This window comes from Eptesicus fuscus, chromosome 20, assembly GCF_027574615.1.
Source record: "Eptesicus fuscus isolate TK198812 chromosome 20, DD_ASM_mEF_20220401, whole genome shotgun sequence".
In the NCBI taxonomy this organism is placed as follows: Eukaryota; Metazoa; Chordata; class Mammalia; order Chiroptera; family Vespertilionidae; genus Eptesicus; species Eptesicus fuscus.
The window spans coordinates 22,966,871-22,994,702 of record NC_072492.1 but is presented as its reverse complement, the minus strand read 5'-3'; the positions used below and the strand labels follow the sequence as shown (position 1 = coordinate 22,994,702).

Sequence of the window (27,832 nt, the reverse complement as noted above, 5' to 3'; positions counted from 1 at the left end):
CCCTTTTTCTAAATGGGATACTTTCTTGCTGAAATAAAACAGGTGAAACAGATTAGAATTTCTAGATTAAAAATTTGCCATGCCGTTGTTCTCTTAAAACTGAGGGAAATGGGGAACACCAGAATTATGTAAATGGCATGATGTAGGAGTAGTACATGTAAAAAGTAGTAATGAGCAACTAAAATTGAAGAAACACCTACTTTGTGCAAGTCTATCAGATGCCTTAAATCAACTAACCTTCACAACTACTCTGTGGGATGAATACAGCTATTATTCTCATTTTACATGGGGTGGAACAGTATAGCTCTTCAGAGGCAGGCCTAGGATTTAAATCTAGATCCTTCCAACCCTGGAGCCCAAATGCTTAACCCTGGACACAGTATTCAGATTCAGATCTTCATTTGAATTTCAGCTGTGTGACTTCAGGCAGCTTACTAGACCTCTCTGAATCTATAATATGGAAGTTCATTATCCCTACCTTAATTTTTGTGATGCCTAAATCAAGTAAAACATAGGCAAATGCCCAGTATTATAATAGTACTATAACTGGTACATCGTACTTTAAAATATTACCCAAATTTCTAAATAATTGAGAAAATCAATAGAGTTTTTGTGTTTGAAGCTTCATGGGCAATCAGTCACCTCCACTCACCACTACAGTGGGAAGACCCCGGACAAACCCGATCTCCAACCCTCTGATTCAGTGACACTGGAATTCGCTGGAGAGGAGCTGAACTGAGGACCTTGCCCTTGCTGTGTGGTCTTAAACTAAAGAAACAGCCAATGCTTCGTGGGTTCTATGTTGAACACTGTGCTGCTAATTAGTGCCTTACCAGCCTCACTAGGGAGGTGGGTACTGTCGGTCACCCCTATTACAGTGAAAATCCTGAGGCTTGCCACGATTTGTCCAAGGTCACACAGTTAAGTAATAGACCCAGATCCATCTCTGCCAGATGCCAAAGCTGGTGGGTATCTCCTAAGGCCACCTGCCGATCCTGCCAGCAGTTTGTATATGGAGGCTGCGGTAGGAACGGCAATAACTACCTGACCAAGGAGAAGTGTCTGGAGCAGTGTGCTGATATCCCAGGGAATACCATGGACGATGCGGCCACCAGCAGGAACCTGGCAGATTCCTCTGGCCCAAGTGTCCCCAGAAGGCAGGGTTTTGATGGCCCCTCCAGCGATATTTTCAACTACAAAGAATACTGCGCTGCCAGGGTGGCCACCGGGCCTTGCCACGCATCCTTACCACGCTGGTACTTTGATGCCAAGAACAATTCCTGTGATTGATTTATCTATGGAGGGTGCTGGGGCAATAGAAACAACTACCTCTCCCAGGAGGCTTGCATGAACCACTGCCTTAGCCCGAGGTCCTACCCAGTCCCCCCCTGCAGCACCATCAAGGTCATGGATAAGGTGTTACTGGTGATGGTCATCATCATGACGCTTTTCCTGCAGCTCTACCTGGTCATGATGTGGTATATGAAGCAGAAGTTTGACCTCACCTTCTGCAGCTCCAGGGACGATGAGGACCCCCTCTTGATGAAGAAAACCTGGAGAAGGGGTGGGCAGAGAGCTGCAGAAAGCCCATATGCTGTTTAAAATAGATGGATGTGTTATGATCATTAGGGCTTTGGCTCTGTTTGTTACTTCAGAAGTTAAGAAGGCTGCTTCCTGGTCCCCCAGGCAGGTTCGCTTTGGAAACCCTCCCCAAGGAGGGCTCTGGTTCACGTTGGGATGGCCTGGCCCCAGACCAGAGTCAGTGCCCCTTAGATTTCTCTCCTCCAGGTACAGTTTTCTTTGTTTATGGTGAAACTTTTCGCCTTCTCTCCTGTCACAAAAGTGATGCTTGAATAGTTTTCTTTGTTTTGTACGTAAGCAGGAACAATAGTTTTTGTGGGGTTTTTTAGTTAGAATTCTGGAAGGAAGAGAGTAAAGTGTAGAAGTTTAATGAAAAGGGTGTCCCCTTTTAAAATTAAAAAAGAACAAAAGCACCCCCATCCTGTCTTGCCAACAGGAACAAGCACGTTGCTCCATGACCCTGATTCTAACTCTGTCCCTGGAAGGTTTAAAGGCTGCATTATACTGGGTCCTGGGTAGACAGTGTAGCCTCTATATTTCTTTTACTTAATTGTATGACCCAAAGGAGAGCAGCAATTAAAAAGTCCTTTCAAATCGGAGCCTTTACTATGTGCGGATTTCAGGCTGACAGGAGAGAAAGCTCTTTGTTCATTCCTCTTAGACTTAAGAGGATTTGAGTTGGGACAAAAGGTGGGGAAGGAAAGTCTGGAGAAATCTGGAGGTTAGTGAAATATGAACCTTGTAACTAGGACAAACAAAGAGGTGTCTAGTTGGATTTTTCCAATCTGTGAAGCAGAAGAGGACAGTTCATGATGAGACATGGTCAAAGAGACTCAGCATTTTATTTGGTCAACAGCTGGCTCAGTTCAGTTCAACAAATATTTATCAAGAGTCAGTATTAGCCCCACCCTGGGAGAATGGTGGTAGATAGGTAAGTGGGCATAATCCTTGCCTTCTAGAAGCTTCCAATCTGGTAAGGAAAACTGACCCTAAAGTAGGTTGGTTTAATACAGAATTTAAAAATAGTAAAATAACATATTATAATATAACAATAAAATATTTCTTGAGCCCTTCCCACATGCTTTCTAAGGGCTTTGCGTGTGTTCACTCATTTCAGCCTCAGGAGAACCCTATCAGGTATATATTCCTTTTGTTCCCGTTTACAAGTGGGGACACTGAGTCAAGACCGCACAGCCTGCAGGTGGCAGAGCTGATGTGAACACAGGTGTTTCAGGCTCCGTGTGTTGCCCCGGCCAGCAGGGTCTTCTAACGAGGGTACCGAGGAGGCACACCTAAGAGAATGAGAGACAGACAAGGGACGCAGAAGAATGGAGGCAAGACAAAAGGGTTTCTGATCAAGCCTCGAAATTTTATTTTTTACAGCTTTCCTTATATGTGGTTTCTAGAAGGGGAGATGCCTAGGAGGGGTGGGGGCTGAACGGGTCATGTGGACTTAGATAATCGGCTAAAGTCGTAAAGGGTGCTGACTATATATAGATAAAGGGTGTGGCGGTGGAAGGGCGGCTACAGAAGGAATGCTTTGTCCTCAGGCAAGAGGAAGTGGGCCTAGTTTCCGTGAGTTTGTTTCAGTAACTTACTGAGGTAAGGTCAGAGTTAATCCTTTGACCAACTCTTGGCTCCTGACAGTGTGTGGCTTTTTTCTCCTGCATTTCATCCAGGAGCAAGACTGCTGTGTGGCCACCACTCACATTGTAGGTTACAGGGTGTGGACTTGTGCAGAGCCGTGGCCAGCCTGGAAGATAACAGGATGGGTGTTAATGCACTATTTTCAGAGACAAGGGATTGAGGTTTGGAGGGTGTTGGGGTCATCTCCAAGGTCTTATCTCTAGTAAGTGGCAGGGCTGAGGCTTGGAACTGGTGCCTCTGAGATCATGCTTATTCTAGGTTCAGTGGGGCCTCCACGTTGCTGCTCTGGGCTACCATGGGAGTACAAAGTAGGGCCATTTAGCAGAGCCTGGGCTAGAGAAAAGGTCTGGGCAGGCACTGCCGAGAAGAGGCAGCGTGCTCCTCAAACGGGGGGATTTCCCAAGAGGTCTCCATAACCTGCCCTCTCAGAGGCTGCAGCTCTCATTGCACCTCCATTCATTCCTCTCATCACTGCAAAGACCCTGTGAGCTGCTCCATTCATTCCTCTCATCACTGCAAAGACCCTGTGAGCTGCTCCATTCATTCCTCTCATCACTGCAAAGACCCTGTGAGCTGCTCCATTCATTCCTCTCATCACTGCAAAGACCCTGTGCCAGACAGATTCAGCTGAACCTGGGCTTTCCATCTCCACTCACTTGCTCAACAGATATTTACTGAACACTCGCTATGTGTCAGGCGCTCTTCTAAGAGCTGAGAGTGGAGTGGTGTACAAAACCCGTGTTTGCATGAGGCTTCCATTCTGGTGCAGTGTCTGCTGCCTATGTGTCCTTGCTTATGTAACTCTCAGATAGGTCTCAGTTCTCCCACCTGTGAAATGGGGACAGTGGTACCTGTCTCATAGAATTGGGGTGTGGGCTGAGGCTGAAGTGAGATAATGGGTATAGTGTGCTTAACAGAAACCTGGTCCATTGCACGTGGTCAAGAAATCTTAGTCTGGCTCGGCTGGTGTGGCTCAGTGGTTGAGCATCAGCCTATGAACCAGGAGGTCATGGTTTGATTCCTGGTCAGGGCACATGCCCGGGTTGCAAGCTCAATCCCCAGTATGAGGCAGCAGAAGGCAGCCAATCAATGATTCTCTCTCATCATTGATGTTTTTTTTTTTTCTCTCTCTCTACCCTTTCCCTTCCTCTCTGAAATCAATAAAAATATATTTTAAAAAACCTTAGTCTGTTCCCCACCTGCCTACCATCCTGTGTAATGAATGTGACCAGACCTGCCCTTGCCACTTGGATCCTTGAGAGATGGTGATTGTACTTGTTTGAGGCTTTGTAACCTTGATGGATTATTCCAAGTCCATTTGACCACCGTGGGTTAGAGCAATGAACTGGTTCTCTGTGTTCCTCTATTTTATGTACATTATAACTGTGTATATGGAACCATAAAACTCAAGGCAGATTTATACATACACTGCACTGCATATTTTTGTAGAAATGTTTTGCCAGGCACCTGTAATGCATTGATATATGTGAGCAGTTTCCTAAAGTTTATTTCTCATCGATCTCTCTTAAATTGCATATGAAGTGACATTTTTATGGTTTAACTTTTGTTTTCATGACACAGCCCCAATTTGCATCTCTGCTGTAGCACTTAGGACTTCCCTGCTCACACGCGTGTTTCCCCGTCACTGAAGCATGTCTCAGGCCCACGTTTCTGCAGGCCCCAGCTTGGCATCTCTCCTGGAGAAGCCAATGCATTTGTGACCGTCTTGTGGAAATGGACTTGAATTATTCAGAACCCACAGCCAACTTGCTTACAAGGAATCAACGCAGAAAAACAGACTGGTTCCATTCTTGGTGTGGTCAGAGCCCTGGGCATGGAAGCGGCTGTGAGATCTCACTGCTCCCTTCCCAGGTGGTTTTCTTTGCCTGGGGTCGACTTGGCCTTTCTGACCTGCACCTCCAGCAAGTTCCAAAACAAAGTGGGAAGGAAAGAAATACTCCACAGAGTATCTGCTATGAGCTAGACTCACTGAGGATCTGCAGGTTCGGCGTTATTAACCTTATTCAGGGTGGCAGTTTCAGAAAGATCAAGCAAATTGACCAAGGTCGCACAAATAATAAGTGGTGGAGCCAAATTTAAAGCTCAGATCTGCCGACTGCGAAGTCGGATTCTTCCATTGCACTAAGCCAAGCTCCAGGGCAAACAAGAGGAGTCCAAATGGGCAGAGTATAAGTTCATCATCTTCATCTTACTTATAGGAATTCATCAGTTTGAACAGTCATTTCACAATCATTTATTGAGCGTGTCTTCACAATTGTGGACGGATCACAAGAATTCTTGTGTTTTCATATTACACAGTGTTTTACGAAATATCATATTTTAAAAAGATATTAGCTTGTAAGAACATGTAATAAATAACTTCAAAATGCAATGGGTATTTAATTTTAAGGCGTGCCTTTAACATTTATGTAAAATGTTTTTTGTGCTCATTCAATAGAAACTTATCTGGCCACTGGGTAAAGCTAGCAATAAAACTACTGGTCTGCAATGTTAAGGTGCAGGCACTGTCCTAGGCGCTGAGTTTGATGTAGCCATTGCAATTTTGTAATTCCTAAAGGATTTCTCATTACCTACTCCTGGTAGGCCACTGCAAATGAGTGTTTGGGGGAAATAGTGACCCACATAGAAGTGACTCTTCCTGAATTTCCTGTTGTACCTGGTACATATCGTGTACCCGAATAAGACAGAGGAGGTCCATTGTGGAATGAATGAATGGATGGATGCGTTTGCAACACCCCTAAGGGATATATAGGGCACCTATCTGTGTGTCATTGTTCTCCACAGGCCAGTGCTGTGTCTCATCACTGTTTCTCCAGAGGCGGGCACAGCACCTGGCCCAGATTGGGGCTGGCCGAGTGAATGAGTGCAGGCATGAAAGGAGAGCTACCATCAGGCACACTTAGAGACAATCAGCACAGCATCAGAAACAACCAGAGTCAAGACCAGGATGAAGAAAGTGAAGTGCTAGCCTCGGATGCAAAATTTAAGGGGACACCAGAAAACTGAGAAATAAGATATATTTTAATGCAATATTTGAAGAAAATCAAGACAGAATCCCGCAGGGCAGAGAGGAGGGTAAGGCATAAGGTGCATCATCCAGGTGAAAAGCCAGATCCTGTCTTTGTTTAAAATGGTTCCTTTTGTCTTCCTGGACTCTTTTGTCATTCATTTTGACTTCTTAAAAATATTGCATGAAAGTGTTGTGTGTCTTGATCATGGATATTTGGATGCCCCTTAAGTTTTGTGACCAAGGTAAATAAATGCATCCCTCGCCTCCCCCAAGCCCTGGCCCCATAAAACCAACAGCGGTGACTAAGATTCTCTGCTGTCATCTTCTATAGGGAGGGCTTTATGGACATAACTCACAGACAGCCCACAAAAGCGTCTCCTCAGGAAGGTGGTGTTAGGACCACTGTTTACAGACAGGGTGGCTGAGACTGGAGGAGGCAACCCTACCTTCCTAATGTCACAAGGGAATCATGGGTGTGACCGGGACACAGGAGCCCCAGACTGGCTGCCTCCAGCAAAGCCACCTCATGCATGTACCCTGGTGTGCTTCACAAACACCCTATTCACTGACTCCCATGCTCCCAGCCCTTATAAGAAACACATATTTTATGTACCACCAAGATGACAGCGACTGGAAGGTACTAACAATTGAAGACACATACCAACTTCAGAGATTTTATAAGGGGAGAAGGGAGGTGGGGGAATGGTGCCTCTTAAAATGGGATCAAAATACATGATGATCATAACCCCAGTGACCATGACATTGAAAACAGGCTAGGGAGACTCCATGCGAGGCTGTACCCCCATGATAGACATAAAAGGACGGTAGTGTTCTGTGTGTCTCTGAATATTCAGTCGTCCATTCACCACCCTCAGCTCATTGAAAGCTGTGCCACTCCGCCACAAGGCAAACGTGCAACTCACGGAAGGACAGAGGGTCCTAGGAAGCCTCCTGCTTCATTTGCACTCTGCAGAGATTTCCCCAAGAGAGAAAAGACTGCAGCAGCCGTTGTCTGATTCTCTCGTTCTTACATGGGTTAAGAATTTTCTCTACTTACACAATTATCTGGAGCCCCAGATTGCAGAGGGAAGGGCTGGTCCAGTCCAGCTAATGTGAGGCTCCAAATCTCTCCTTTTCGTAGCAGCTGACATTTAAAGTAAACCTGTGATGGGCTGCACAGATTCTCTTGAGGTGTATTACATAACACTGAATGGTCCATGCCATCGCACAATCAACTGGTCTGTCCCCCTCCTTCCTACCCCCCCCCCCCCCCCGGCAATTAGGAGCACACCTAATGTACTGCATTCCAAACTATTACATTAAAATTTATTTCGACTTAAAAACATCTGAGTCTGCCTACCCCTGATTGCCTTGTTTTTAACATATCTACCAAGCACAGACACAAATCAGACTTGGGTTGTAATAGCAAGTTCATTGGCATTAGAACTGTATGGTTTGCTTAAAAGGCTGGAAATTCTGCTCTATTTTATCAGAATTCCAAATCATTTGGAATGAAGAATAAACATCCTTGTTGCTGATGTTCAGGACAGGTGAGGGATTACCGTGGAGAGGCATAGTCTGGAGACAGATTGCTGGGGTTTGAATCCAGCTCTGCCTCTTCTTGTACCTCAGTTTCTTTGTTTATAAAATGGGGGAAATAACAGTACCTGCCTCTTTAAGTTGTTATGAGGGTTTAATGAGTGATATTTGTAAAGCACTTAGAACATTGCGCCACAGCTGGCATACAAGATTAGCTGGCATTTCCCACCGCAGACAGCCCCCGGGGCAGGATCTTCACACACAGGTGTTCATTTGAGCCTGTTCATTCACCCTGGGGGCATGAATCTGTAGTACTGAGCCCTAAATGAGCGTGGACTTGCCTCTCACCCTCTGTCCCTTCTCCTCCTCCTTCAACATTGAACAGCTGCCATCATCACCTTGAAGGTGGTTCTTATACAAGTTCCAAGGCAAAGAAACCTGCAGGCAGATTCTAGAAATAAAAACAAATAAGTAATAAATAAACAAACATCTGGCAAGTTCACCTTATCTCCTCTTGGTTCCTATTGGACGTTATACATATTTCCATTATTGTAATGATCTTATCTTGGTTTCGTCTACCTGATGGACAATGATGGGTCCTTACCTTAGTCTTCTTTCCCTGCCCAGGACTTCACATCCTGAGCCCGGTGCCTACCTCAGTGCACTGCAGGTCCTGCATAAAGCTGTTAAATCAGGCAATGACCAGTGCCTGGCTCTTTGTGTCGCATCCCGGTGGTAGTTCTTTTCTGTCTGCTCCATTCTCAGGGACTTCCTCCCTCCTGAGTCTGCTCACTGGCTAAGCTGCTGGAGCAGCAGAGCTGCCTTCATTGGTCTTGCCGAGGAATCGGGGAAGCCAGAGACATGCACCCTTTGAACATCCTCTGAATCTTCCTGGCTAGAATGCCGGTATTGGAATCTGTACCCAAGGGCATTTTCCAAGGAGATAGGAGAAGCTTCGGATCATTTTTTTTAAATATATAAGGTAATAAAACTAATAAATCTCATTTATGAAAATGGCAACCACCCTTTATGTAGAATCTTACATCCCAGAGATGATTGAGCTTTGTGAGTGAGAGAGTTCCATGGAAGAAAACAAGCTCACGTTTGAAGCTACCAGAAATAACTGGTGGATAAGCAGTGGAAATGAAGTTATGGAGAATTTTAATAGCCTTGGGAGAAGAAATTTCTGTTCAATTCTAAGTGTGTTTCTATTGCAGTTGGATCTTCAGGAACTTTGGAGGTGGGGAAATTAGATATGAGGGAACAAAGGTATTTGTTGTTTGCTACTGCATAAAAAAATCATGCCAGCCAAGCCAGCATGGCTCAGTGGTTGAGCGTTGACCTATGAACCAGAAGGTCACAGTTCAATTCCGGGTCAGGGCACATGCACAGATTGCAACTCGATCCCCAGTAGAGGGTATGCAGGAGGCAGCCCATCAATGACTCTCATCATTGATATTTTTTCTCTCTCTATATCCCACTTCCTTCCTCTCTCTGAAATCAAATAAAAACATTTTTTAAAATGATAATAATAATAAATCATGCCAAGGCTCAGTGGATTAAAACAATGAATATTTATTATTACACAGTTTCTGTGGGTCAGAAATTTGGAAGCAGCTTTGTTGGGGTTCAGGTTCAGGGTTTCTCTGGTAGATGAAGTCAGGATGTGGGCCGGAGCTGTAGTCATGCAAAGGCTTGACTGAGGTTGGAAGGTCAAGATGACTCACTCCCATGGCCATTGGCAGGAGGCCTCAGTTGTCACCATGGGGGCCTCCCTATAGACTGTTGCATATCTTCATGACATGGCAGCTAACTTCCCCTAGAGTGAGAGATCCAAGTGAGAATGAGTCAAGAGGAAGCTGTAGTGCCTTTTATAATGTAGTCTTTAAAGTCATCCCAATCTGGTCTTCTAGAGCTGCCATAACAAAGTACCACAAATTGGGTGCCTAAAACTATAGAAAAGTATTCTCTCATACTTCTGGAGGTGAGAAGGTCAAAGTCAAGGTGTCATCAGGGCCTGACGACTCTAAGAAAGAACTCCTTCCTTGCCTCTTCCCAGCTTCTGGTAGCTGCCAGCAACCCTGAGCATGCCTTGGTCTACAGATGCACTACTCCAGGCTCTGCCTCCATCTGAACACAGCTATCTTCCCTGTTTTCTTAGCAGGACACCAGTCATTGCATTAGGACCCACCCTAATCCACAATGACCTTATCTTAACTAATTGCATCTGCAATGTTCCCATTTCCAAATAAGGTCAGGTTCTGAGGTTCTGGGTGGACATGAATTTTCTTTTTGGAGAAAGATATATTCCACCCAGTACACCCGTTATCACTTCTGTTTTATTCTACTTGTTAGAAGCAAGTCCATGATCCACCCACACTCAAGAAGAGATGAATTAGACTGTCTTTTGAAGAGAGGAGCACTCAAAAATGTGTGGACATATTTTAACACCACCACAAGGACAAAGTTGTGTTTCTGTACCATATGCTTTCTGCTGGGCACTTCCAGTCTCATATGAGATCATGTGGTCCAGTGAAAAGAGAACATTTATAGAAATTCTGTCTTATTTAACATCAGAGATACCTGGAAAGGGCCATTTCCATGAATTCTCTTAAAGTGGGGACCAAATTTCTTTTAAAATATTTTGGCTTAGATTTTATTATGAAAATAAGTGAGGTTTACTTAAATTTGAAAAATATAGGTTTTAAATATGACTGCACTAATTCTTAAAATGAAGAATGAATTGTGTTTTCCTCCCGCCCCTCCCCCCGGTTTAATTTTTCCAACAAAATCACATGATTTCAGAGCATACTTCACATTAAGTTTGACTTTTTCAACATAATAATGAAGAGCATTATTATTCCCAAATTCAAGGATTTTTATCAATATTCCTTGAGACTTTTGGTATGCATGGCATTCTCTTCTGTAATGCCTTAGCCGAAATCCATAAGTATTTCTTCGTCCTCAAATACTGCCTAGTTATGTTTCTGCCACATTATCATTTACCAATAATTCTGCATGTGATTCAGTAGTTTTTCAACAGCTCCTTTTTTTTTAACTTCGTAAAATCTTCCATTTTTTGGAAAATTTGAAAATTTATTTTATAATCAACTTACAAAGTATATTTATAAGACTGCATTTTACAAGAATCCACTAGAGATTTGCAATGATGTTGACGAAGATGCTAGCATTAAGTGGGGACTGATTTTGAATGGGGACTGATTTTTCTAAGTGGTCAATTCAGTAATGAGTATGTTGGTACAATTGGGAACTCACTTCTCTCTAAAACCTGGCAACTCTGTTGAGACTCCAGTCATGAAAACCCAGATAATAAGGACTCTCTGACTTTTTCATTTTTCTACAACTGTACCCCCATCCTGCTAAAGATACTATTGAGATCTTTTCATCTTTTTTAAAGCAACACTGTAAAAAAATTAAATAACATTGGTAGAATCACTTCAGTATATCGTTGTAGGGAAAGAGTGATATATACAGCTGTAGAATGTTTCTAGGCCTGAGTTGCATCAGGAACTTTTTTTATTGAAGATGGACCCACATGTCTCAGATAACGAGGACCAAGGATGGTGCCTTGGCTCCCAAGAGACTTCATATGGGAAGAAAGTAAACCAGTGTTGCATGATTCTCATTTAACCTTCCCTGGAGCAGAAATCTGGAATTTGTCCTTTAAAAGTCTCTTCCAAAAAAAAGAGGGACATCTGTAATAGTCCCAACAATAAAGATTTAAAATAAAAACAAAGGCAACACAATAAGTTGGCACTTCATACCCATTAGGATGACTACTTTCCAAAAAAATTGAGAATAATAAGTGTTGGAAAGATAGGGAAAAATTGAAACCCTCCTGCCTTGCTGGTGGGAATGTAAAATGATGCAGCCACTGTAGAAAAGTTTGGTGGATTCTCATAAAAATTAAACATAAAATTACCATATGATACAGTCATTCCATCCCTAGGGATATACTCAAAATAATTGAAAGCAGGTGCTCAAACAAAAACCTATATACAGTATCTATAGTCAACAATAATGTATCGTACACTTAAAATGTGTTAAAAGGGTATCTCTCATGTCAAGTGTCCTTACCATCCTATCTATTAAAAGAGTAATATGCAAATTGACCATCACTCCAACACACAAGATGGCCACCCCATGTGGTTAAAGATGGCTGCCCCCATGTGAACACAAGATGGTTGCCACAAGATGGCCAGCAGGGGAGGGCAGTTGTGGGCAACCAGGCTGGCAAGGGAGGGCAGTTAGGGGCAACCAGGCTGGCAAGGGAGGGCAGTTAGGGGTGACCAGGCTGGTAGGGGAGGGCAATTAGGGGCAATCGGTCTGGCAGGGGAGCAGTTAGGCATTGATCAGGCTGGCAGGGGAGTGGTTAGGGCATGATCAGGCTGGCAGGCAGAAGCAGTTAGGGGCAATTAAGCAGGCAGGCAAGTGGTTGGGAGCCAGCAGTCCTGGATTGTGAGAAGGATGTTCGACTGCCCGTCAGACCGGGACCAGGATCGGGCCTAAATGGGCAGTTGGACATCCCTCGAGGGGGTCCCAGATTGGAGAGGGTGCAGGCTGGGCTGAGGGACACACATGCACACCCCCTCCCCCATGCACGAATTTTGTGCACCGAGCCTCTAGTAATAAAATATTTTTAAACCTAAAAATCTATAATAATAAAAGCATAATATGCTAATTATACCAGACATCTTTCTGGCCGACCTTTCAGATGAAGCCCGGGCTGCAAGGGAAGCCCGGGTCCCGGGTGCCAGAGGTAAGCTGGTGCCGGCAGCCGGGGGACGGAAGGCCTACTCTTGCACAAATTTCATGCATCGAGCCTCTAGTATAAAATAAAAGTCCCTTCCAGATGAAGTCTTGAACCAGTGTTGAAGGCAATTGGAGTGACTAAATAAGAGTCTGTCTTGTCTTGCAAATGCAATAGGCTAGTCAAAGGCTATGTGGTTAGAGCGTTATCAGAGGAGTTTTCTGAGCCCAGTGTTAGGGACCCACACACATCATAACCTGTCCACCTCTCTTTAAGTGAACAACTCCTTCCCATAGCAACTCACTCCACTCCCAATCTATCCACTAGGAATGTGCTAAATACTCAGAGTTTACTCAATGACTTCAGGGAACAGACTGCTGCTACAGATGTCTCCATGGTTCCTTTCTTCTGCAGCTGGTTTTATACCTTCTCTTGTCTCTGGGTGAATTTGGCTGCCCACCTCAGTATTCCCGTCAGCCCCAGCTTCAGTGCAAAAACGATGGGTACTCAGAAGTGGATACAGTCATAGTACTTATCCTTTGTATGTAAGCATTCCTCCGGCTTAATCTCTGGAGATAACCCGTTTGCATCCCCAACTCTGCTCATTTTGCTGCAACAGAAATGCATTTTTGTTTGTCTCTCAGAGGTTTGTGTGTAAAATCAGAAAGCCAGTCGAAGACAGGGTTTTGGGTCATAGGGTTCCATATACTGTTATTCTTCTCAGACTGAATGCTTAAATTTTAATCACTTATTGATTTATTGATGTAATTTTTACTAAAAACAAAAATGGTTTCAGATGCGTGAAAAATAAGTGATTAGCTCTCTTTGTAAGTGCATATGCGAGAGTTTCATGCCGATGGTGCCGTATCTTTTACAGGGATGTGTTTCCAACAAGTGAATCTAGGAGCCTCAAAACCACACATAGGGCAGACCACAGTGACTGTCATCTCTGACACTGCACACACTCCGAGAGTAGCACAGAGTTATGTGACGTGGCAGGGCTCAGTCACGCCAGTCATGTCTAATGACTACACGGAGATGTTTTGATATTTCTGCAACCGATAGCCCATGGGCAGCCAGCTCTTGGAATCTCCAGATTTTCTTTATAACTGTGTCCCTCTGGCTGTAACCAAAGTTCCTTGCCCAGAAATAGTCCTCTTCTGAGCCTGGTCCTATTGTACAAGTAATAGCATGCTTTGTTTTCATTTTGGTTCTTTCTCGTTCAAAATAAAAAAATCTTATATTCAGGGAGTGGCGGTAGCAGGCTCTGTTGACTGCTCACATAAAATCTGCTCTCTGCCTCTTCGATGATGCAGTACTGAATTTATTCACATCGCCTCTCTCGGGAACGTGACCACTCACGGGGGGCGGCGGGGGGGGGGGGGGAGGGCGAGTCCCAAGGAGTGTAAGACCACCATGGTCATCTCCCACCCCTTAAAGGTGACTGGCTTAGAGGCAGGCACATGGCCCTATTCAGGCCAGTGAGATGAGAAATTATTAGAGCACTGAAGGGAAATGTTCCCTTGCTTCTAAAAAGGGGAAGTCCCTGCTCTTTCCCTGGTCACGGGCATGCCTGCCTGTGATGTCTGGAACCGCTGATGAAGCAAAACCCGCAAAGGAAGGTAGGGCGACAGTGAAGTGGGGTCAGAGCCCTGCTGTACCCTGCCTGGAGCCTTGCCTACCTATGGACAGCTTGCACTGTGAGATAATAAATCTCCTTACATTTAAGCTGTTCGAATCCAGGTTTTCTGCTTCTTGCTGCCAAAGTGTTTTGACATAGTAGCCAAAATAATAAATCAACCCATGCTGTGTCCTTTGCTTGGAGGGAGCTTCTGCCCTTATTTACCTGGTGATTTTCAAGACTAGCCAAGGTGCCCACTCTTCACAGTGGATTGAACCATGGCCTCATCCAATTCCCCACGAAACCTTGTATACAGATCCCGCTCTTTAGCCTCTTTACTGGGACTTCTTTGTGGATGTGTGCTCTCACACTCACATTAGAAGTTCCCCTCCAGAAGAGCCAGATCTGCACCAGAAGCAGTACCAGGGGCACGGTTCAGTAAAATGTTTACCAGTAAAGAAGGTGCATTCTTGTGCACATTGGTGGCTTAGAAAATATGCAGCCAGACTTAGAGACAATAACAGTCGCATGGATGTGTGTTGAGACCATGAAACCCGAAAGGGGGCTGTGAAATACAACTGGCGGTATATACAGGGGTAGGCAAAGGCAAGTTTCCTAGTTGTTTGTATGGAAAATGACTTGCAGATGGGTTGTTGGTTAAATTACCGCCACTATTACCTAGATACATCATAAGTAAGGAGATGAAAGAAGAAGAAAGATAAGAAAAATGATACCAATATGTAATACAGTCGTAATAATAAAAGGCCAAGAGCGTCATGACCGAAATGACCAAACAACCAGTCACCATGAGGGGACCCCCCGCCACGATCGGGGGTGTGGCCAGCCTTCAAACCACCGGCGGCCCCTAACCCAGCATCTACAGGAATTGCTGCAAATTTACTTCTCAGTGGAAGAACCTTTCATTCCCAATATAAATTACCAATTCCATTAAATGAAACTTCAATTTCTAGACTCAATATAAAGAGTGAAGTTGCTAAAACCATTGAAAATGCCCAACTTCTTATTATTGATGAATGCACCATGGCATCCAGTCATGCTATAAATGCCATAGACAGATTACTAAGAGAAATTATGAATTTGAATGTTGCATTTGGTGGGAAAGTTCTCCTTCTTGGAAGGGATTTTTGACAATATCTCAGTATTGTGCCACATGCTATGCGATCAGCCATAGTACAAACGAATTTAAAGTACTGTAGTGTTTGGGGATATTTCAGAAAGTTGTCTCTTAAAACAAATATGAGATCAGAGGAGTCTGCTTATAGTGAATAGTTAATAAAACTTGGAGATGGTAAACTTGATAGCAATTTTCATTTAGGAATAGATATTATTGAAATCCCCCATGAAGTGATTTTTAACAGATCTATTATTGAAGCTACCTTTTCGGAATAGTGTGTGTATGTGTGTATAATATTAAAAATATATCTAAACGTACATTCTTTGTCCTAAAAATGAGCATGTTCATAAATTAAATGAAGAAATTTTGGATATACTCAATGGAGATGTTCACACCTATTTGAGTGATGATTCCATCAATTCAACAGATGATGCTGAAAAGGAAAATATTCCCATTGAATTTCATCAGAAAGGAAGGGAGAGGGATAGAGCTAGAAACATCGATGAGAGAGAAACTTCCATCAGCTGCCTCCTGCACAACCCCCGCTGGGGATGTGCCCGCAACCAAGGTACATGCCCTTGACCGGAATCGAACCTGGAACCCTTGAGTCTGCAGGCTGATGCTCTATCCACTGAGCCAAACTGGTCAGGGCCCCATTGAATTTCTTAATAGTATTACTCTTTCAGGAATGCCATGTCATAAATTAAAATTGAAAGTAGGTGCAATCATCATGCTACTGAGAAATCTTAATAGTTAATAGTAAATGGGGTCTTTGTAATGGTACTAGATTTATTATCAAAAGATTGTGACCTAACATAATCAAAGCTGAAGAATTAACAGGATCTGTGGAAGTAGAGGTTGTTCTGATTCCAAGAATTGATTTGTCCCCGTCTGACACTGGCCTCCCATTTAAATTAATTCGAAGACAGTTTCCCGTGATGCCAGCATTTGCAATCACAATAAATCACAAGGACAAACTCTAGACAAAGTAGGAATATTCCTACCTGAACCCATTTTCGGACATGGTCAGTTATATATTGCTTTCTCTCGAGTTCAAAGTTCATGAGATGGCATGGTGGCAGCTGCTGCAAGGGTCGGGCTGAGGCCAAGCCCTAGGCCCAGGCAAGCTGCAGATGGCATGGCAGCAGCTGCTGTGAGGGCCAGGCCAAGGCTCAGCAGCGGCCAGCAGTGGCAGCAGCAGTGGCATGATGGGGGCGTTGCCTCCCACAGAGAGAGGCCAGACTGAGGCTTAGAATATCCCCTGAGGGCTCCCAGACTGTGAGAGTGGGCAGGCTGGGCTGAGGGACAACCCTCCCCCCCCAGTGCATGAATTTTCATGCACCAGGCCTCTAGTCTATATATCTAAAAGGCTAATATGCAAAGTGTCCCCTCAGGAGTTCGACCAGGAGACCGGGAGTTTGATCGCTTGCTATGACATGTGCTGACCACCAGGAGGTGGTGGCAGTGGGGCACTGTGGGAGCAAGGGAAGGAGGAAGCAGGGAGGTGGGGAACCTGATTGGTCCTGATCGCCAGCCAGGCCTAGGGACCCCACCCGTGTTAGAGTTTCGTGCACCAGGCCTCTAGTAATTAATAAATAAATAATAATACAAGAATAAACTCTGTGTTTCTCATACTCACAACTTTAAACCTACTTTTGCCCACACAGATAAGTGTCCTGGAGGGCAAATATAAATGACACATGACTGAAGACTTGGTTCTGGGGTGGGAGGGTGAAGCCTTGGAAAAGGAGAGGGAGGAACCAAGAGAGCATGTCCTTCCTGAGGGCAGGCAAAGAGCTCTCTATGTTATATAAGAATCTGGTCCTCTCCGGGCGAGCAGGAGCCTGGCTGCTGAGAATGAAGGCCATTACCATCCGTCTCTACTGCTCTCACTGAGTCCTTCAAATATTACTTCAGCTCTACTTCCAAGCAGCCACATGGGTCTCGTGAAGTGGGCCCAGCCCTGGTTTGCGTTCTGTTTCTTGACATAAACTGTGAGTTCATTCTCCCCAAGGCCTGCCTCTGCTGCTGCTTTGGTTTCGGTGTTGATCTGTGTTGTTTAAGGAATCTGGAGTAATCGCCATACATTTTTGCACTGTGGTTCTGATGTTTTGCTCCCCTGCTCAAAAAACGTCCTGGCTTGTCCTGAGTGTAGTCAGTTCCTGTTGACGATGCCTTTGTGATGTCTTTCCCATTTGTACTTTCCTCTGTACTTATATGATCGCCAGGAACTCCGACACAACAAGTCCCAAACTAAAGTCATCCTCCTGTCTTCAGGTGTAGAATTACTCTCCAACGTCAAAAACATGGGAAAGAGTTCTAATTTATTCCTCCCTTTATCTGTCATTTACTAGCTCATTATTAATTTTTATTACTATAGCCACAAGGAACTATTTTATTTATATTTATATAGATAGATAGATAGATGATAGATAGATAGATAGATAGATAGATAGATAGATAGATAGAGAGAGAAGATTTGGTTCACAGTTCAAGTTGGGACAGAAATGCCCAAATACTGTGATCACAGAGTTGTATACTGCCTTTTGGCCCATATCAGCTACCCAGTTAATATCCAATCACTCATTTTGCCCAGAAAAGCAGAGAGCATGTAAAAGCATGAGCTTTGGAATGAAGAGGATGGGGGTGGGGGGTAGGGAGTGAAAGCCTGCCTTGGCCCTTGCTGTGTGGTCTTGAACTAAAGAAACAGCCAACCCTTCGTGGGTTCTATGTTGAACACTGTGCTGCTAATTAGTGCCTTACCAGCCTCACCAGGGAGGTGGGTACTACCGTTCGCCCCTATTACGGGTGAAAATCCTGAGGCTTGCCACGATTTGTCCAAGGTCACACCTTTAAGTAATAGACCCCAGATCCATCTCTGCCAGATGCCAAAGCTGGTGGATATCTCCTAAGGCCCCAAGTTTGTATCTGTACAAGGATCCAGTGCTTACTTTCTGGGGTCCGTGTAAGGAATAAGTTATCCAGTTAGAGGCCAGTCCCCTCCCACCCCCTCTGACCAAAGCACTTCATCTAAATGTTAAGGACCTCATTGCTCATCCACTGCTCGCCCAGAATTGATTTGCATGTGGATTCCTCTACCAGAGTTGTATTTGTATACATTTTTTTTGGAGTTTTCTGAGTTTCAGTCATCCTTTGCATTTAGGCCCTTGGATTTCTTTAGTTTCCTAATAATAGGCCAGCCTCTTCCTACCAAGCTTCTAGGTTCCTCCAGGACCCTGTCCTTCCTTTCATCCCTAGTCATCAGCTAGTGCTTGGACCAGAGTGTGGACTGGCCTAGTAGCTGATGAACCATCCCATGCTTTTCTTTCACATCACTGACATGTCTCCTTACCTCTTCTGTAAGGTAGAGCCTTTGGACCACAGAGTTCTGTGCGTGGTAGGAAAGCACTGGGTATATGTAAAGCCTGTGGCTTGTTGCTTCTTTTAGTCAATCATGAGCCAGGCGCCTGCGCTCTGCGCGCCCCGCCCCCTCCCCCCGCAGGTAACTGCCACCTCCTGCGCTAGCTCCTCCCAGGCGGCCATTGGCTCCAGCCCCCACCCAGCATTGATTGGGCTCCGTTCTGAACTGTGGAGAGTCGCTGAGTGTCACTGGGGGCAAAGGGGCGAGTGAGGCCATTCTCCCGCATTGTGGGCGGAGGAGGCAGAGTCCGGACACCAGAGGGGCTTCCGGAGGCTTGGAAGCGAGCATCCATCCGCACCTGAACTTGAGACCCGGTGGAGCCCATCATGGCGCTGCTCGCCCTGCTGGCATCGTTGCTCCTCTTTGGGGCCAAGGCGGCCAATGAAGAACGCGACATCCACGACTTCTGCCGAGTTCCAAAGGTGGTGGGGAGATGCCTGGCCTCCCTCCACAGGTGGTGGTACAATGCCACCTGCCGATCCTGCCAGCAGTTTGTATATGGAGGCTGCGGTAGGAACGGCAATAACTACCTGACCAAGGAGCAGTGTCTGGAGAAGTGTGCTGATATCCCAGGGAACACCATGGACAATGCGGCCACCAGCAGGAACCCGGCAGATTCCTCTGGCCCAAGTGTCCCCAGAAGGCAGGGTTTTGATGGCCCCTCCAGCGATATTTTCAACTACAAAGAATACTGCGCTGCCAGGGTGGCCACCGGGCCTTGCCACGCATCCTTACCACGCTGGTACTTTGATGCCAAGAACAACTCCTGTGATCGATTTATCTATGGAGGGTGCTGGGGCAATAGAAACAACTACCTCTCCCAGGAGGCTTGCATGAGCAGCTGCCTTGGCCCGTGGTCCTACCCGGCCCCGCCCCACAGCATCACCAAGGACCTGGCAGAGCTGTTCGAGGTGATCCTCCTCCTCTTGGTGTGTTACGGGCTGCTCTACCTGGTTGTGATGGGGTGGGTGGAGTTTGACCTCACCTTCTGCAGCTCCAAGGACGATGAGGACCCCCTCTTGATGAAGAAAACCTGGAGAAGGGGTGGGCAGAGAGCTGCAGAAAGCCCATATGCTGTTTAAAATAGATGGATTTGTGTTGTGATCATTAGGGCTTTCGCTCTGTTTGTTACTTCAGAAGTTAAGAAGGCTGCTTCCTGGTCCCCCAGGCAGGTTCGCTTTGGAAACCCTCCCCAAGGAGGGCTCTGGTTCACGTTGGGATGGCCTGGCCCCAGACCAGAGTCAGTGCCCCTTAGATTTCTCTCCTCCAGGTACAGTTTTCTTTGTTTATGGTGAAACTTTTCACCTTCTTTCCTATCACAAAAGTGATGCTTGAATAGTTTTCTTTGTTTTGTACATAAGCAGGAGCAAAAGTTTGGTGTGTTGTTTTATTTCGGATTCTGGAAGGAAGAGAGTAAAGAGTAGAAGTTTAATGAAAAGGGTGTCCCCTTTTAAAATTAAAAAAAAAAGAACAAAAACAATGAATGCATGATTAACCAAGAACTGTGAATCCCTGATTTCATACATTGTGTCTTCCTCCAACAAATGTTTTCTGAGTGCCTGCTTTTGTGCCAGGCACTGTATTGGGTATCAAGGTCCCAAATGTTAATAAAAAAGAGCTCTGCCTTTAGAAAGCAGGGGTTAAAAAAAATCAAGACATGAAAACAAGATAACTTTATTATTCATAGAGGCCAATAAAGGACACAGTGGTGATGGATGGGCAAGAGGGATCCTGTCTTTGATGGGGAAAGTGGAGCAGGGGTTAGGCAGGAGCAGGGCCACAGAGCTCATCCATAGACTGGCTTGAGCAGAATTGTGTGTTTTCCAGCATCTTCTGTCTGAGAAGTACAGGGTGTGTCTGTAGAAATGTTTTCTATCTAAAGATGGGGGGTGACTTGCTCTGTTACGGAATGTTTCGTTGAATTTCTATGAATGTTTTGATAATGCATTAAGTCATGCCAGAAAGTAATTGTCAGTCTTTAAAGAAAATAAGAAACAAGGCTCTTTCACTCTGAGCAATAAATGCATTCAGCTCCTCCCAGCAATTAAGCAGTCCCATCCCCTGTCACTGAGTTAGTGCACAAGCCACTTGGTGGCAGTTCTCAGGAGTTCTGAAGCGACAGCATTACTAACAACCACATTTCCATGGGGGGTTGGAGGCAAATGGGAGTTGATTTAGGAGTTACTGGTTCTACCAAGATCTTTCCTACAATAGAATAAATCAGCTAGTGCATCAAGAATGTGTATCCAAAAGGCCTAGACTACAATTGAGATGCAAGCAAGACAATTTAGTGAGAAAATGCCCAAATTCAGATCCCAGAAGCCCTGATTCTAGTCTTTCATTAACTTAGAAGACTTGGAGGTTTATCAACTATCTCTCTGGGGCTTAGAATTTTAAAATCTGTGAATAAATATTTGTAAAATGAATGAATGGATGGATGGATGTAAGATGAAGATGGTAATACCTGCAGCCCCCTTAATACGCGTTTTAAGCACAGTGATACATTATACTTTGATAAGATAAGATGCTTCAAGAAACTTGCATTTCGATTTTTAAATCAGTGGTGGTAGATATCCCTTGAAGAGTTTCAGAGTCTGAGAATATACAGATTCTTTAATCATCTAAATTAGTCCTTGACCGGGAGAGAAGAAATAATAACTTGAAGAGCAGGTGTTATATTGCATGTCTGTTAGATAATTAGCTGGCTAGGATCTCCAAAAATCTAGCCTCCTATGGACTAGACTGAAAAAAAAAAAATTGGAAGTTATAAACAATGGAAAGCCTTCAATAACACTAAAATAATGACAGTCTAAATCCTGCCTGTTAAAGTAATGGTGTTGGCTAATGCTTTCAGGGCAGCATTCTATAATGGACAAAACTTACACATTGGGACAGAGGCCTGACTTATATCAGTTGCATGACCTTAGGCAAAATATTTTAAAAGTCCAAATCACTGTCCAGCCCTCATGGCTCAGTGGTTGAGTGTCGACCTATGAACCAGGAGGTCACGGTTCAATTCCAGTCAAGGGCACATGCACAGGTTGCAAGCTTGATCCCCAGTAGGGGGCATGCAGGAGGCAGCCAGCCAATGATTCTCTCTCATCATTGATGTTTCTATCTCTCTCTCTCCCTTTTCCTTCCTCTCTAAAATAAAAATAGATATTTCCAGTCAATGGTGAACTGGATCTAGCCTTTCATATCCAACACTAGAGGCCCGGTGCACGAAATTCATGCACTGCGGAGGGGGGGGTGTCCCTCAGCCCAACCTGCACCCTCTCCAATCTGGGACACCTCAGGGGATGTCTGACTGCCTGTTTAGGCTCGATCCTACAGGCAGTCGGACATCCCTTTCACAATCCAGGACTGCTGGCTCCCAACTACTCACCTGCCTGCCTGATTGTCCCTAACTGCTTCTGCCTGCCAGCCTGATCACCCCCTAACCACTCCCCTGCCAGCCTGATCTATGCCTAACTGCTCCCCAGCTGCCCTCACATGACAGCCCAGGCTGCGGCTGGGACAAGATCACTCCGTGGGGGTGAGTGTGGCCCCCGCTCAGGCTGACAGCCCAGGTTGCCGCTGGGAGGGGATTGCTCAGTGGGGAGTAAATTTGTTTTTGTTTTTTATAAAGGGTCAGGAGGGCCTCTGGGCAGCATTCTGCCAGGTCGCTTACGCTGCCGGCTCTCAGCGGCAGCCCTCCCTGGGACTTGGGGACTCCGGCGGGCCTGAGAGGACTGGGCACCGCCACCTTGTGGCTATGGGCGTCACCATTTTTGTCGTGGAGTGACAGTTAATTTGCATATTTCTCTTTTATTAGATAGGATTATAGGATGTCATAAGAAATAAATGAAATTTTACATATACATAACATCTGCCCAATGTTTGTGTTCCTGTCCTTGCCCCCAGTTGACTTTATAGAGAAAGGTCCTCCCCATGTCAGGTGCTATGATAATGCTGAAAGAGGACACATATTTTCTAGAAACTTAACTTACAAGGAAAAGCTTTGCTAAGGTCTTCTCACCCTATTCTGCTTTCAATGATTCTTCCTTGAAGAATTTTCCTAAGGGCTTGGACCTCACACAGCACAAACGTGAATCTTTTCACTGACTTTCTCCCTAAGTTTGTGTGTGTGTGTGTGTGTGTGTGTGTGTGTGTGTGTGTGTTTGAGAGAGAGAGAGAGAGAGACATCTGACTTCAAACCAGTATATATGTTCCCATTTCCTTTTTTTTTTTTTTTTTAAGAGAGAGAGAGGGAGGTGGAAAGAGGGAAACATTGATGTGAGAGGAATGTTGATCAGCTGCCTCCTGCATGCTCCCTACAGGGGACCAGCTCACAAGCCAGGCATGTGCACGCCCCCTACAGGGGATCAAGTTCACAAGCCAGGCATGTGCCCTGACTGGGAATCAAACCAGCAATCTCTTGGTGCATGGGACAATGCCCAATCACCTGAGCCACACTGGCCAGGGCTATGTTCCATTTCTTATGACATTATAAATGTGTTCACACAATATTTCACTTCCCACCACTTCTCCCAGCCTCCCATCCCCCTTTCTTCCTTCATTACCCTGGGTATTTTACTCCCTGGGTAACACCCTCCAATGGAAAGAACTACATATATACAATGAGAATGAAACCATAAAACAGCTCCTCCTTCTCTCTCATACTCAAATATGTTCACCTTTGGGGAGGATTTCCTGCACCTGCAACTCTCCCTGTCAATCCTCACCCTACAAGTTGTCTCACTGCTTTGCGTCCCCACACTTTTACACCATCCCGCACACATAATATACTATTACTTTTTGCATGTCCATGTTCCTGATACAGTGGGAGATCCTTGACCATGGTGTCCACAGGCACTGCACACAATGAATGAACTGAACTGATGTATTTTCCTCCATCTGAGTGTTTCCCTTCCTAGTGGGAATGGGTACTATGAGGAGCACCCTGCAGGCCAGTGTGGAAAAGACCTGGGTCACTCCTGTGGCATGTGCCCTGTCCTTGTGCCGCCTCATCTCCGCCCTTCAACCACCTGTCCATGCCTGTCTCCATCCTGTGAGCTCTGACTGCAAAGAAGGAACCCAAAGGACCCGACTTCTTTACAGCATCAACTTTGCCTGTGTGCTAGATTCTGGTACCTTTTTCAAAGGGGTTATAAGATCTTGGGCAGACGGAAAGACATTTTTCCTTTATGGTATGTTTACCTTGGCAAGCAGGAATGACAGGTGAGAGAAGGAAAGCCAACCTGCAGACTAGAGAAAGGATGCCTTGCTTTTTGGCAACGCCAACAAAGTCTGTAGCGTTCCTGTTTGTGTGCTTCTCACGGTCCCTTTTAAGTCAATAACTGAAATCTATGTGTTGAAAACCTGCATGAGAGTTGTGTTGATGGTGCCTGGGAATCTAAGTCGCTCATATCTTATTTCACTTTTTTCCTTTCTACTCCTCCTTCTCTTTTTCTTCCTCCTCGGGTTTGATCACCATCATTCTCAAAGCATCCTGGCTTGTGTGTGCTCTTCCTTCCATCCCTCTTCTACCAGGCTAACCCTTACCCTTGTAGCTCCCGTGTCCCCTCTGACCTTCCTCACAGCCCTTCTCTATGCTCCAGTAGCATTCCGTCTTTCACATCCTTATGGCACTTAACACTAGCACTGCCCATTCAGTTGGCTAAGTGGCCGATTCCCCACCCAACTCCAAGGCAGGATTATATGTTAGATATATTTTTATATAAAATACATAAAGTACTTAGAGTACTGCCTGCAGGCAGTAAAACCCAATAACTATTAGGAATTATTGTTGTGGGTAACCCCCTCCCACTGTTACATTCCCTGGCGCCTAGGAGGTACAAAGTAAATGCTTATTTCATTGAATTGGAAGATAACAACAACAAAAACACCTTCCTCAGGAACCTAATTACATCCTGCCTGGTGTTAGTTTGATTTCAGTGCTGGTCCTGGACTCCTGGTGTGGCAGAGGAGGGAGCCTGAGAGCAGGTTGGAAGGGGCGGGCCACAGTTCCACTTCTGAGGGGACCCGAGGTAAACCTTGACTCACAAAATAGATCATCAAAGGGAAGTGACCTCTCTTCTCAACCATGTAGTTCAAGGCACAGCCTCAACCCAGGTTCAACCTCGCCACCTTCTCTTCAAAGAGCCTCTATGTCTCCAGCATATGTTACTTGGGGTGATTGACTGTTTTCTCTTCTGGTGGGAGGGGCTTAGACTCCACACAAGTTGGAGCTGACATCATCCCAGGAGTAAACACCCCCTGAAAACCTAATGTCCGGCTGCACGATGCTTATCTACAACTCTCTTGAGCCACTGCGGCACAAGACCAAATTGCTTTGAGACCTCTCTCACACTTTGCCTATAAAAGGATAGGGTATCAGAGGGGTGGGCCCCATTTCCAGAGCAGAGCCTCACACTGTGTCAGCCAACGTGGCCCCCTGACAGCACTCTGTGGCGGAGGAGAGAATGGGGGATTAGTCTTGCTAGCAAATTTCTGCTTGTGAATTTCCCCAATAAAGTCTGCTTTTGCATGACAGCGCAATGGCTGCCATTACCTTCTGTCCCCATCAATGACGGCCTTTCATTTCCTGGAAAACCATATGAGATACATTTCATCAGCCCCTTTTAGCAGTTGAGGAGGCTGGAGCTCAACTGATTTAAAGTAACTTGCTCAGGGACTCACAGTAAGCGGAAAAGCAAGGATTCCAGGCCAAGCCTGTCTGACACCAAAGCCTTCATGCCTTGGCTACCTGCCTCATGTGCAGCTACCCCTCCCCATGAGGATGGGAGATGATGTATTGCTACAGGAAAGGATGCTGCTCACAGCTTCTGGCCAGCCCAGGGACATAGATGCTGCGAGTCTCTCTGAACCTGCACTTGAAAAGGAAGTGACACATCAGTGGCCCAACTGTATAATGATCATCTGGACAGCAAGCAGGATTCCTTTCTTCTGAATGATCGCTACTGCACCGATGGGGCTTTTCGGGAGCATGAACAGAGCATCCAAGGAAGGAGGCAGCTCCAGGAGGAGCGTCTGTTCTCTTCCCCTTTTTCCATAAAAACCTGGAAAGTGCTACGTGCAATTTCACGCTATGAAATCGAAGTCTGGGATAATCCCTAAGTCGTTCTCATGCATCCTATGCTGTGTTTCAAAGGGAAAGAATATGCATTGAAAAGATGTGTTCAATCTGAAGCCTGCCTCTGAGCATCTGAGATCAATGTGGAGGCTGATTAAGCTGTGCTCTATAGATTTCTGCAGTCAAGTTCATCGAGGCACCCATTTCTCTTCCTCTAATGATGCCGAACCCCAAGCTCTCCTCTGAAGTACTTTAATTTTCACTTGGTCACTGTGAGAAGACAGTGACTTAATGAACTGCAAACAGAAAAAGAAAGTTACATAAATCATCTTTGCATCCTTTTCTGTGGTCTTACCGTGGCTCTTCCTTCATCATTGTGGTGCCTCCAGTGGCTTCTCTGTGTTCAGCGGTGGAAATTAAATTAGAAACCACATTTTCGGCTATGTAGCACACCAATAAAAACATAAAATGATTAGGATAAATAACAAAGATAAATTACTGTTAACATGGCACAATATTATTTTATCTTGTATTACAATAACTTTCTCCCAGCTGATTCTTGTTAGATCTTTTATTTCTTTTTTCTTGTTAGAACGTTTAGAAAATATATTTTTTTCTAAACATTTGGGGATTATATATATAGTCCCCAAAAAGTGCATACACACTTTGAATAATTATAAAGGCAGTGTTTATTGAAATACATTTCACTTTCAAAATTGAGCTAAAGTATATGTGTATACACTTTATGTATATACAACTGTTAAAGTGTATATACATTTTGGGGAAAATATGCACTGAATGGCCAGATTATTATGATCTCTAACCAGGAGTTTGACCAGCAGGCAGGCCGGCCAACCACCCATGTCCTCTCCCCCTGACCAGGCTGGCCGGACCCCACCCATGCACAAATTCATGCACTGGGCCTCTAATCCTATCTAATAATAGAGTAACATGTAAATTACCATCACTCCGCTACGCCCACGATCGGGCGGCGGGAGGCTGGGGGGTGGGACTCAGGGTGGCCTATCCGGCCATTGAGAGGCATGGATCCGCTGCCACTGAGGGGGGCTACCCGGCTGTTGAGAGGCGCAGGGGGCGGGACTCCCACCCCCTGTGCCTCTCAACGGCCAGATTCGCGGCCACTGAGGGGGCCTGCCGCAGACACCCAGCTGTGCCTCTCAACGGCAGGGTAGCCAGGTGTCCGCGGCAGCCCCCCTCAGTGGCAGTTGAGAGGCACAGGGAGCGAGAGTCCCGCCCCCTGCGCCTCTCAACAGCAAGGTAGCCCCCCTCAGCGGCCGCAGACCATCAAAAGTGGGGGAGCTGGGTGCCTGTTTGCTCCGGCACCAGCAGACAGGCACCCAGCTCCACCGCGAAAAGCGAAAGCATTTAGGGGACCCTACACGTGCATGATTCAATCATGCATTGGGCCTCTAGTATATATATACGAAATTTGTGCACGGGGGCGGGGGTGGGGGGGCTGTCCCTCAGCCCAGCCTGCACCCTCTCCAATCTGGGACATCCCTCTCACAATCCAGGACTGCTAGCTCCCAAATGCTCGCCTGCCTGCCTTCCTAATTGCCCTTAAATTGCTTCTGCCTGCCAGCCTGATCACCCCCTACCACTCCCATGCCAGCCTGATTGATGTCTAACTGCTCCCCTGCCAGTCTGTTTGCCCCCAACTTCCCTCCTCTGCCAGCCTGGTCACCCCTAACTGCCATCCCCTGCAGGGTTGATTGCCTCCAACTGCCCTCCCTTGCAGACCTGGTGCCTCCCAACTGCCCTCCCCTGCTGGCCATCTTGTGGTGGCCATCTTGTGTCCACATGGGGGCAGGATCTTTGACCACATGGGGGCAGCCATATTATGTGTTGGGTTGATAGTCAATCTGCATATTACTCTTTTATTAGATAGGAGGATAGAGGCCTGGTGCACAGGTGGGGGCCAGCTGGTGTGCCGTGAAGGGTTTCCTGGATCAGGGTGGGGTTCCCTTGGGGTGTCGGCCTGGGCGAGGGG

General features: G+C 45.7%; 2 protein-coding genes across 2 annotated transcripts in view; both read left to right on the top strand.

Moving 5' to 3' along the window:
- The window catches only part of CA10 (carbonic anhydrase 10), a 370,347-nt gene that overhangs the window by 208,373 nt on the left and 134,142 nt on the right, over positions 1–27,832 (top strand). The gene's annotated exons all lie outside the window — the stretch shown is intronic.
- On the top strand, positions 18,838–19,853 carry LOC129147356 (kunitz-type protease inhibitor 2-like). Its single transcript, XM_054709248.1, has one exon. It carries the CDS (start codon positions 19,073–19,075, stop codon positions 19,826–19,828), a length of 756 nt encoding a protein of 251 aa, XP_054565223.1. The 5' UTR covers positions 18,838–19,072; the 3' UTR covers positions 19,829–19,853.

Bases quoted from the DNA above. Each gene is read 5' to 3' on its own strand.
- LOC129147356 (XM_054709248.1), top strand. From the start codon at position 19,073: ATGGCGCTGCTCGCCCTGCTGGCATCGTTGCTCCTCTTTGGGGCCAAG.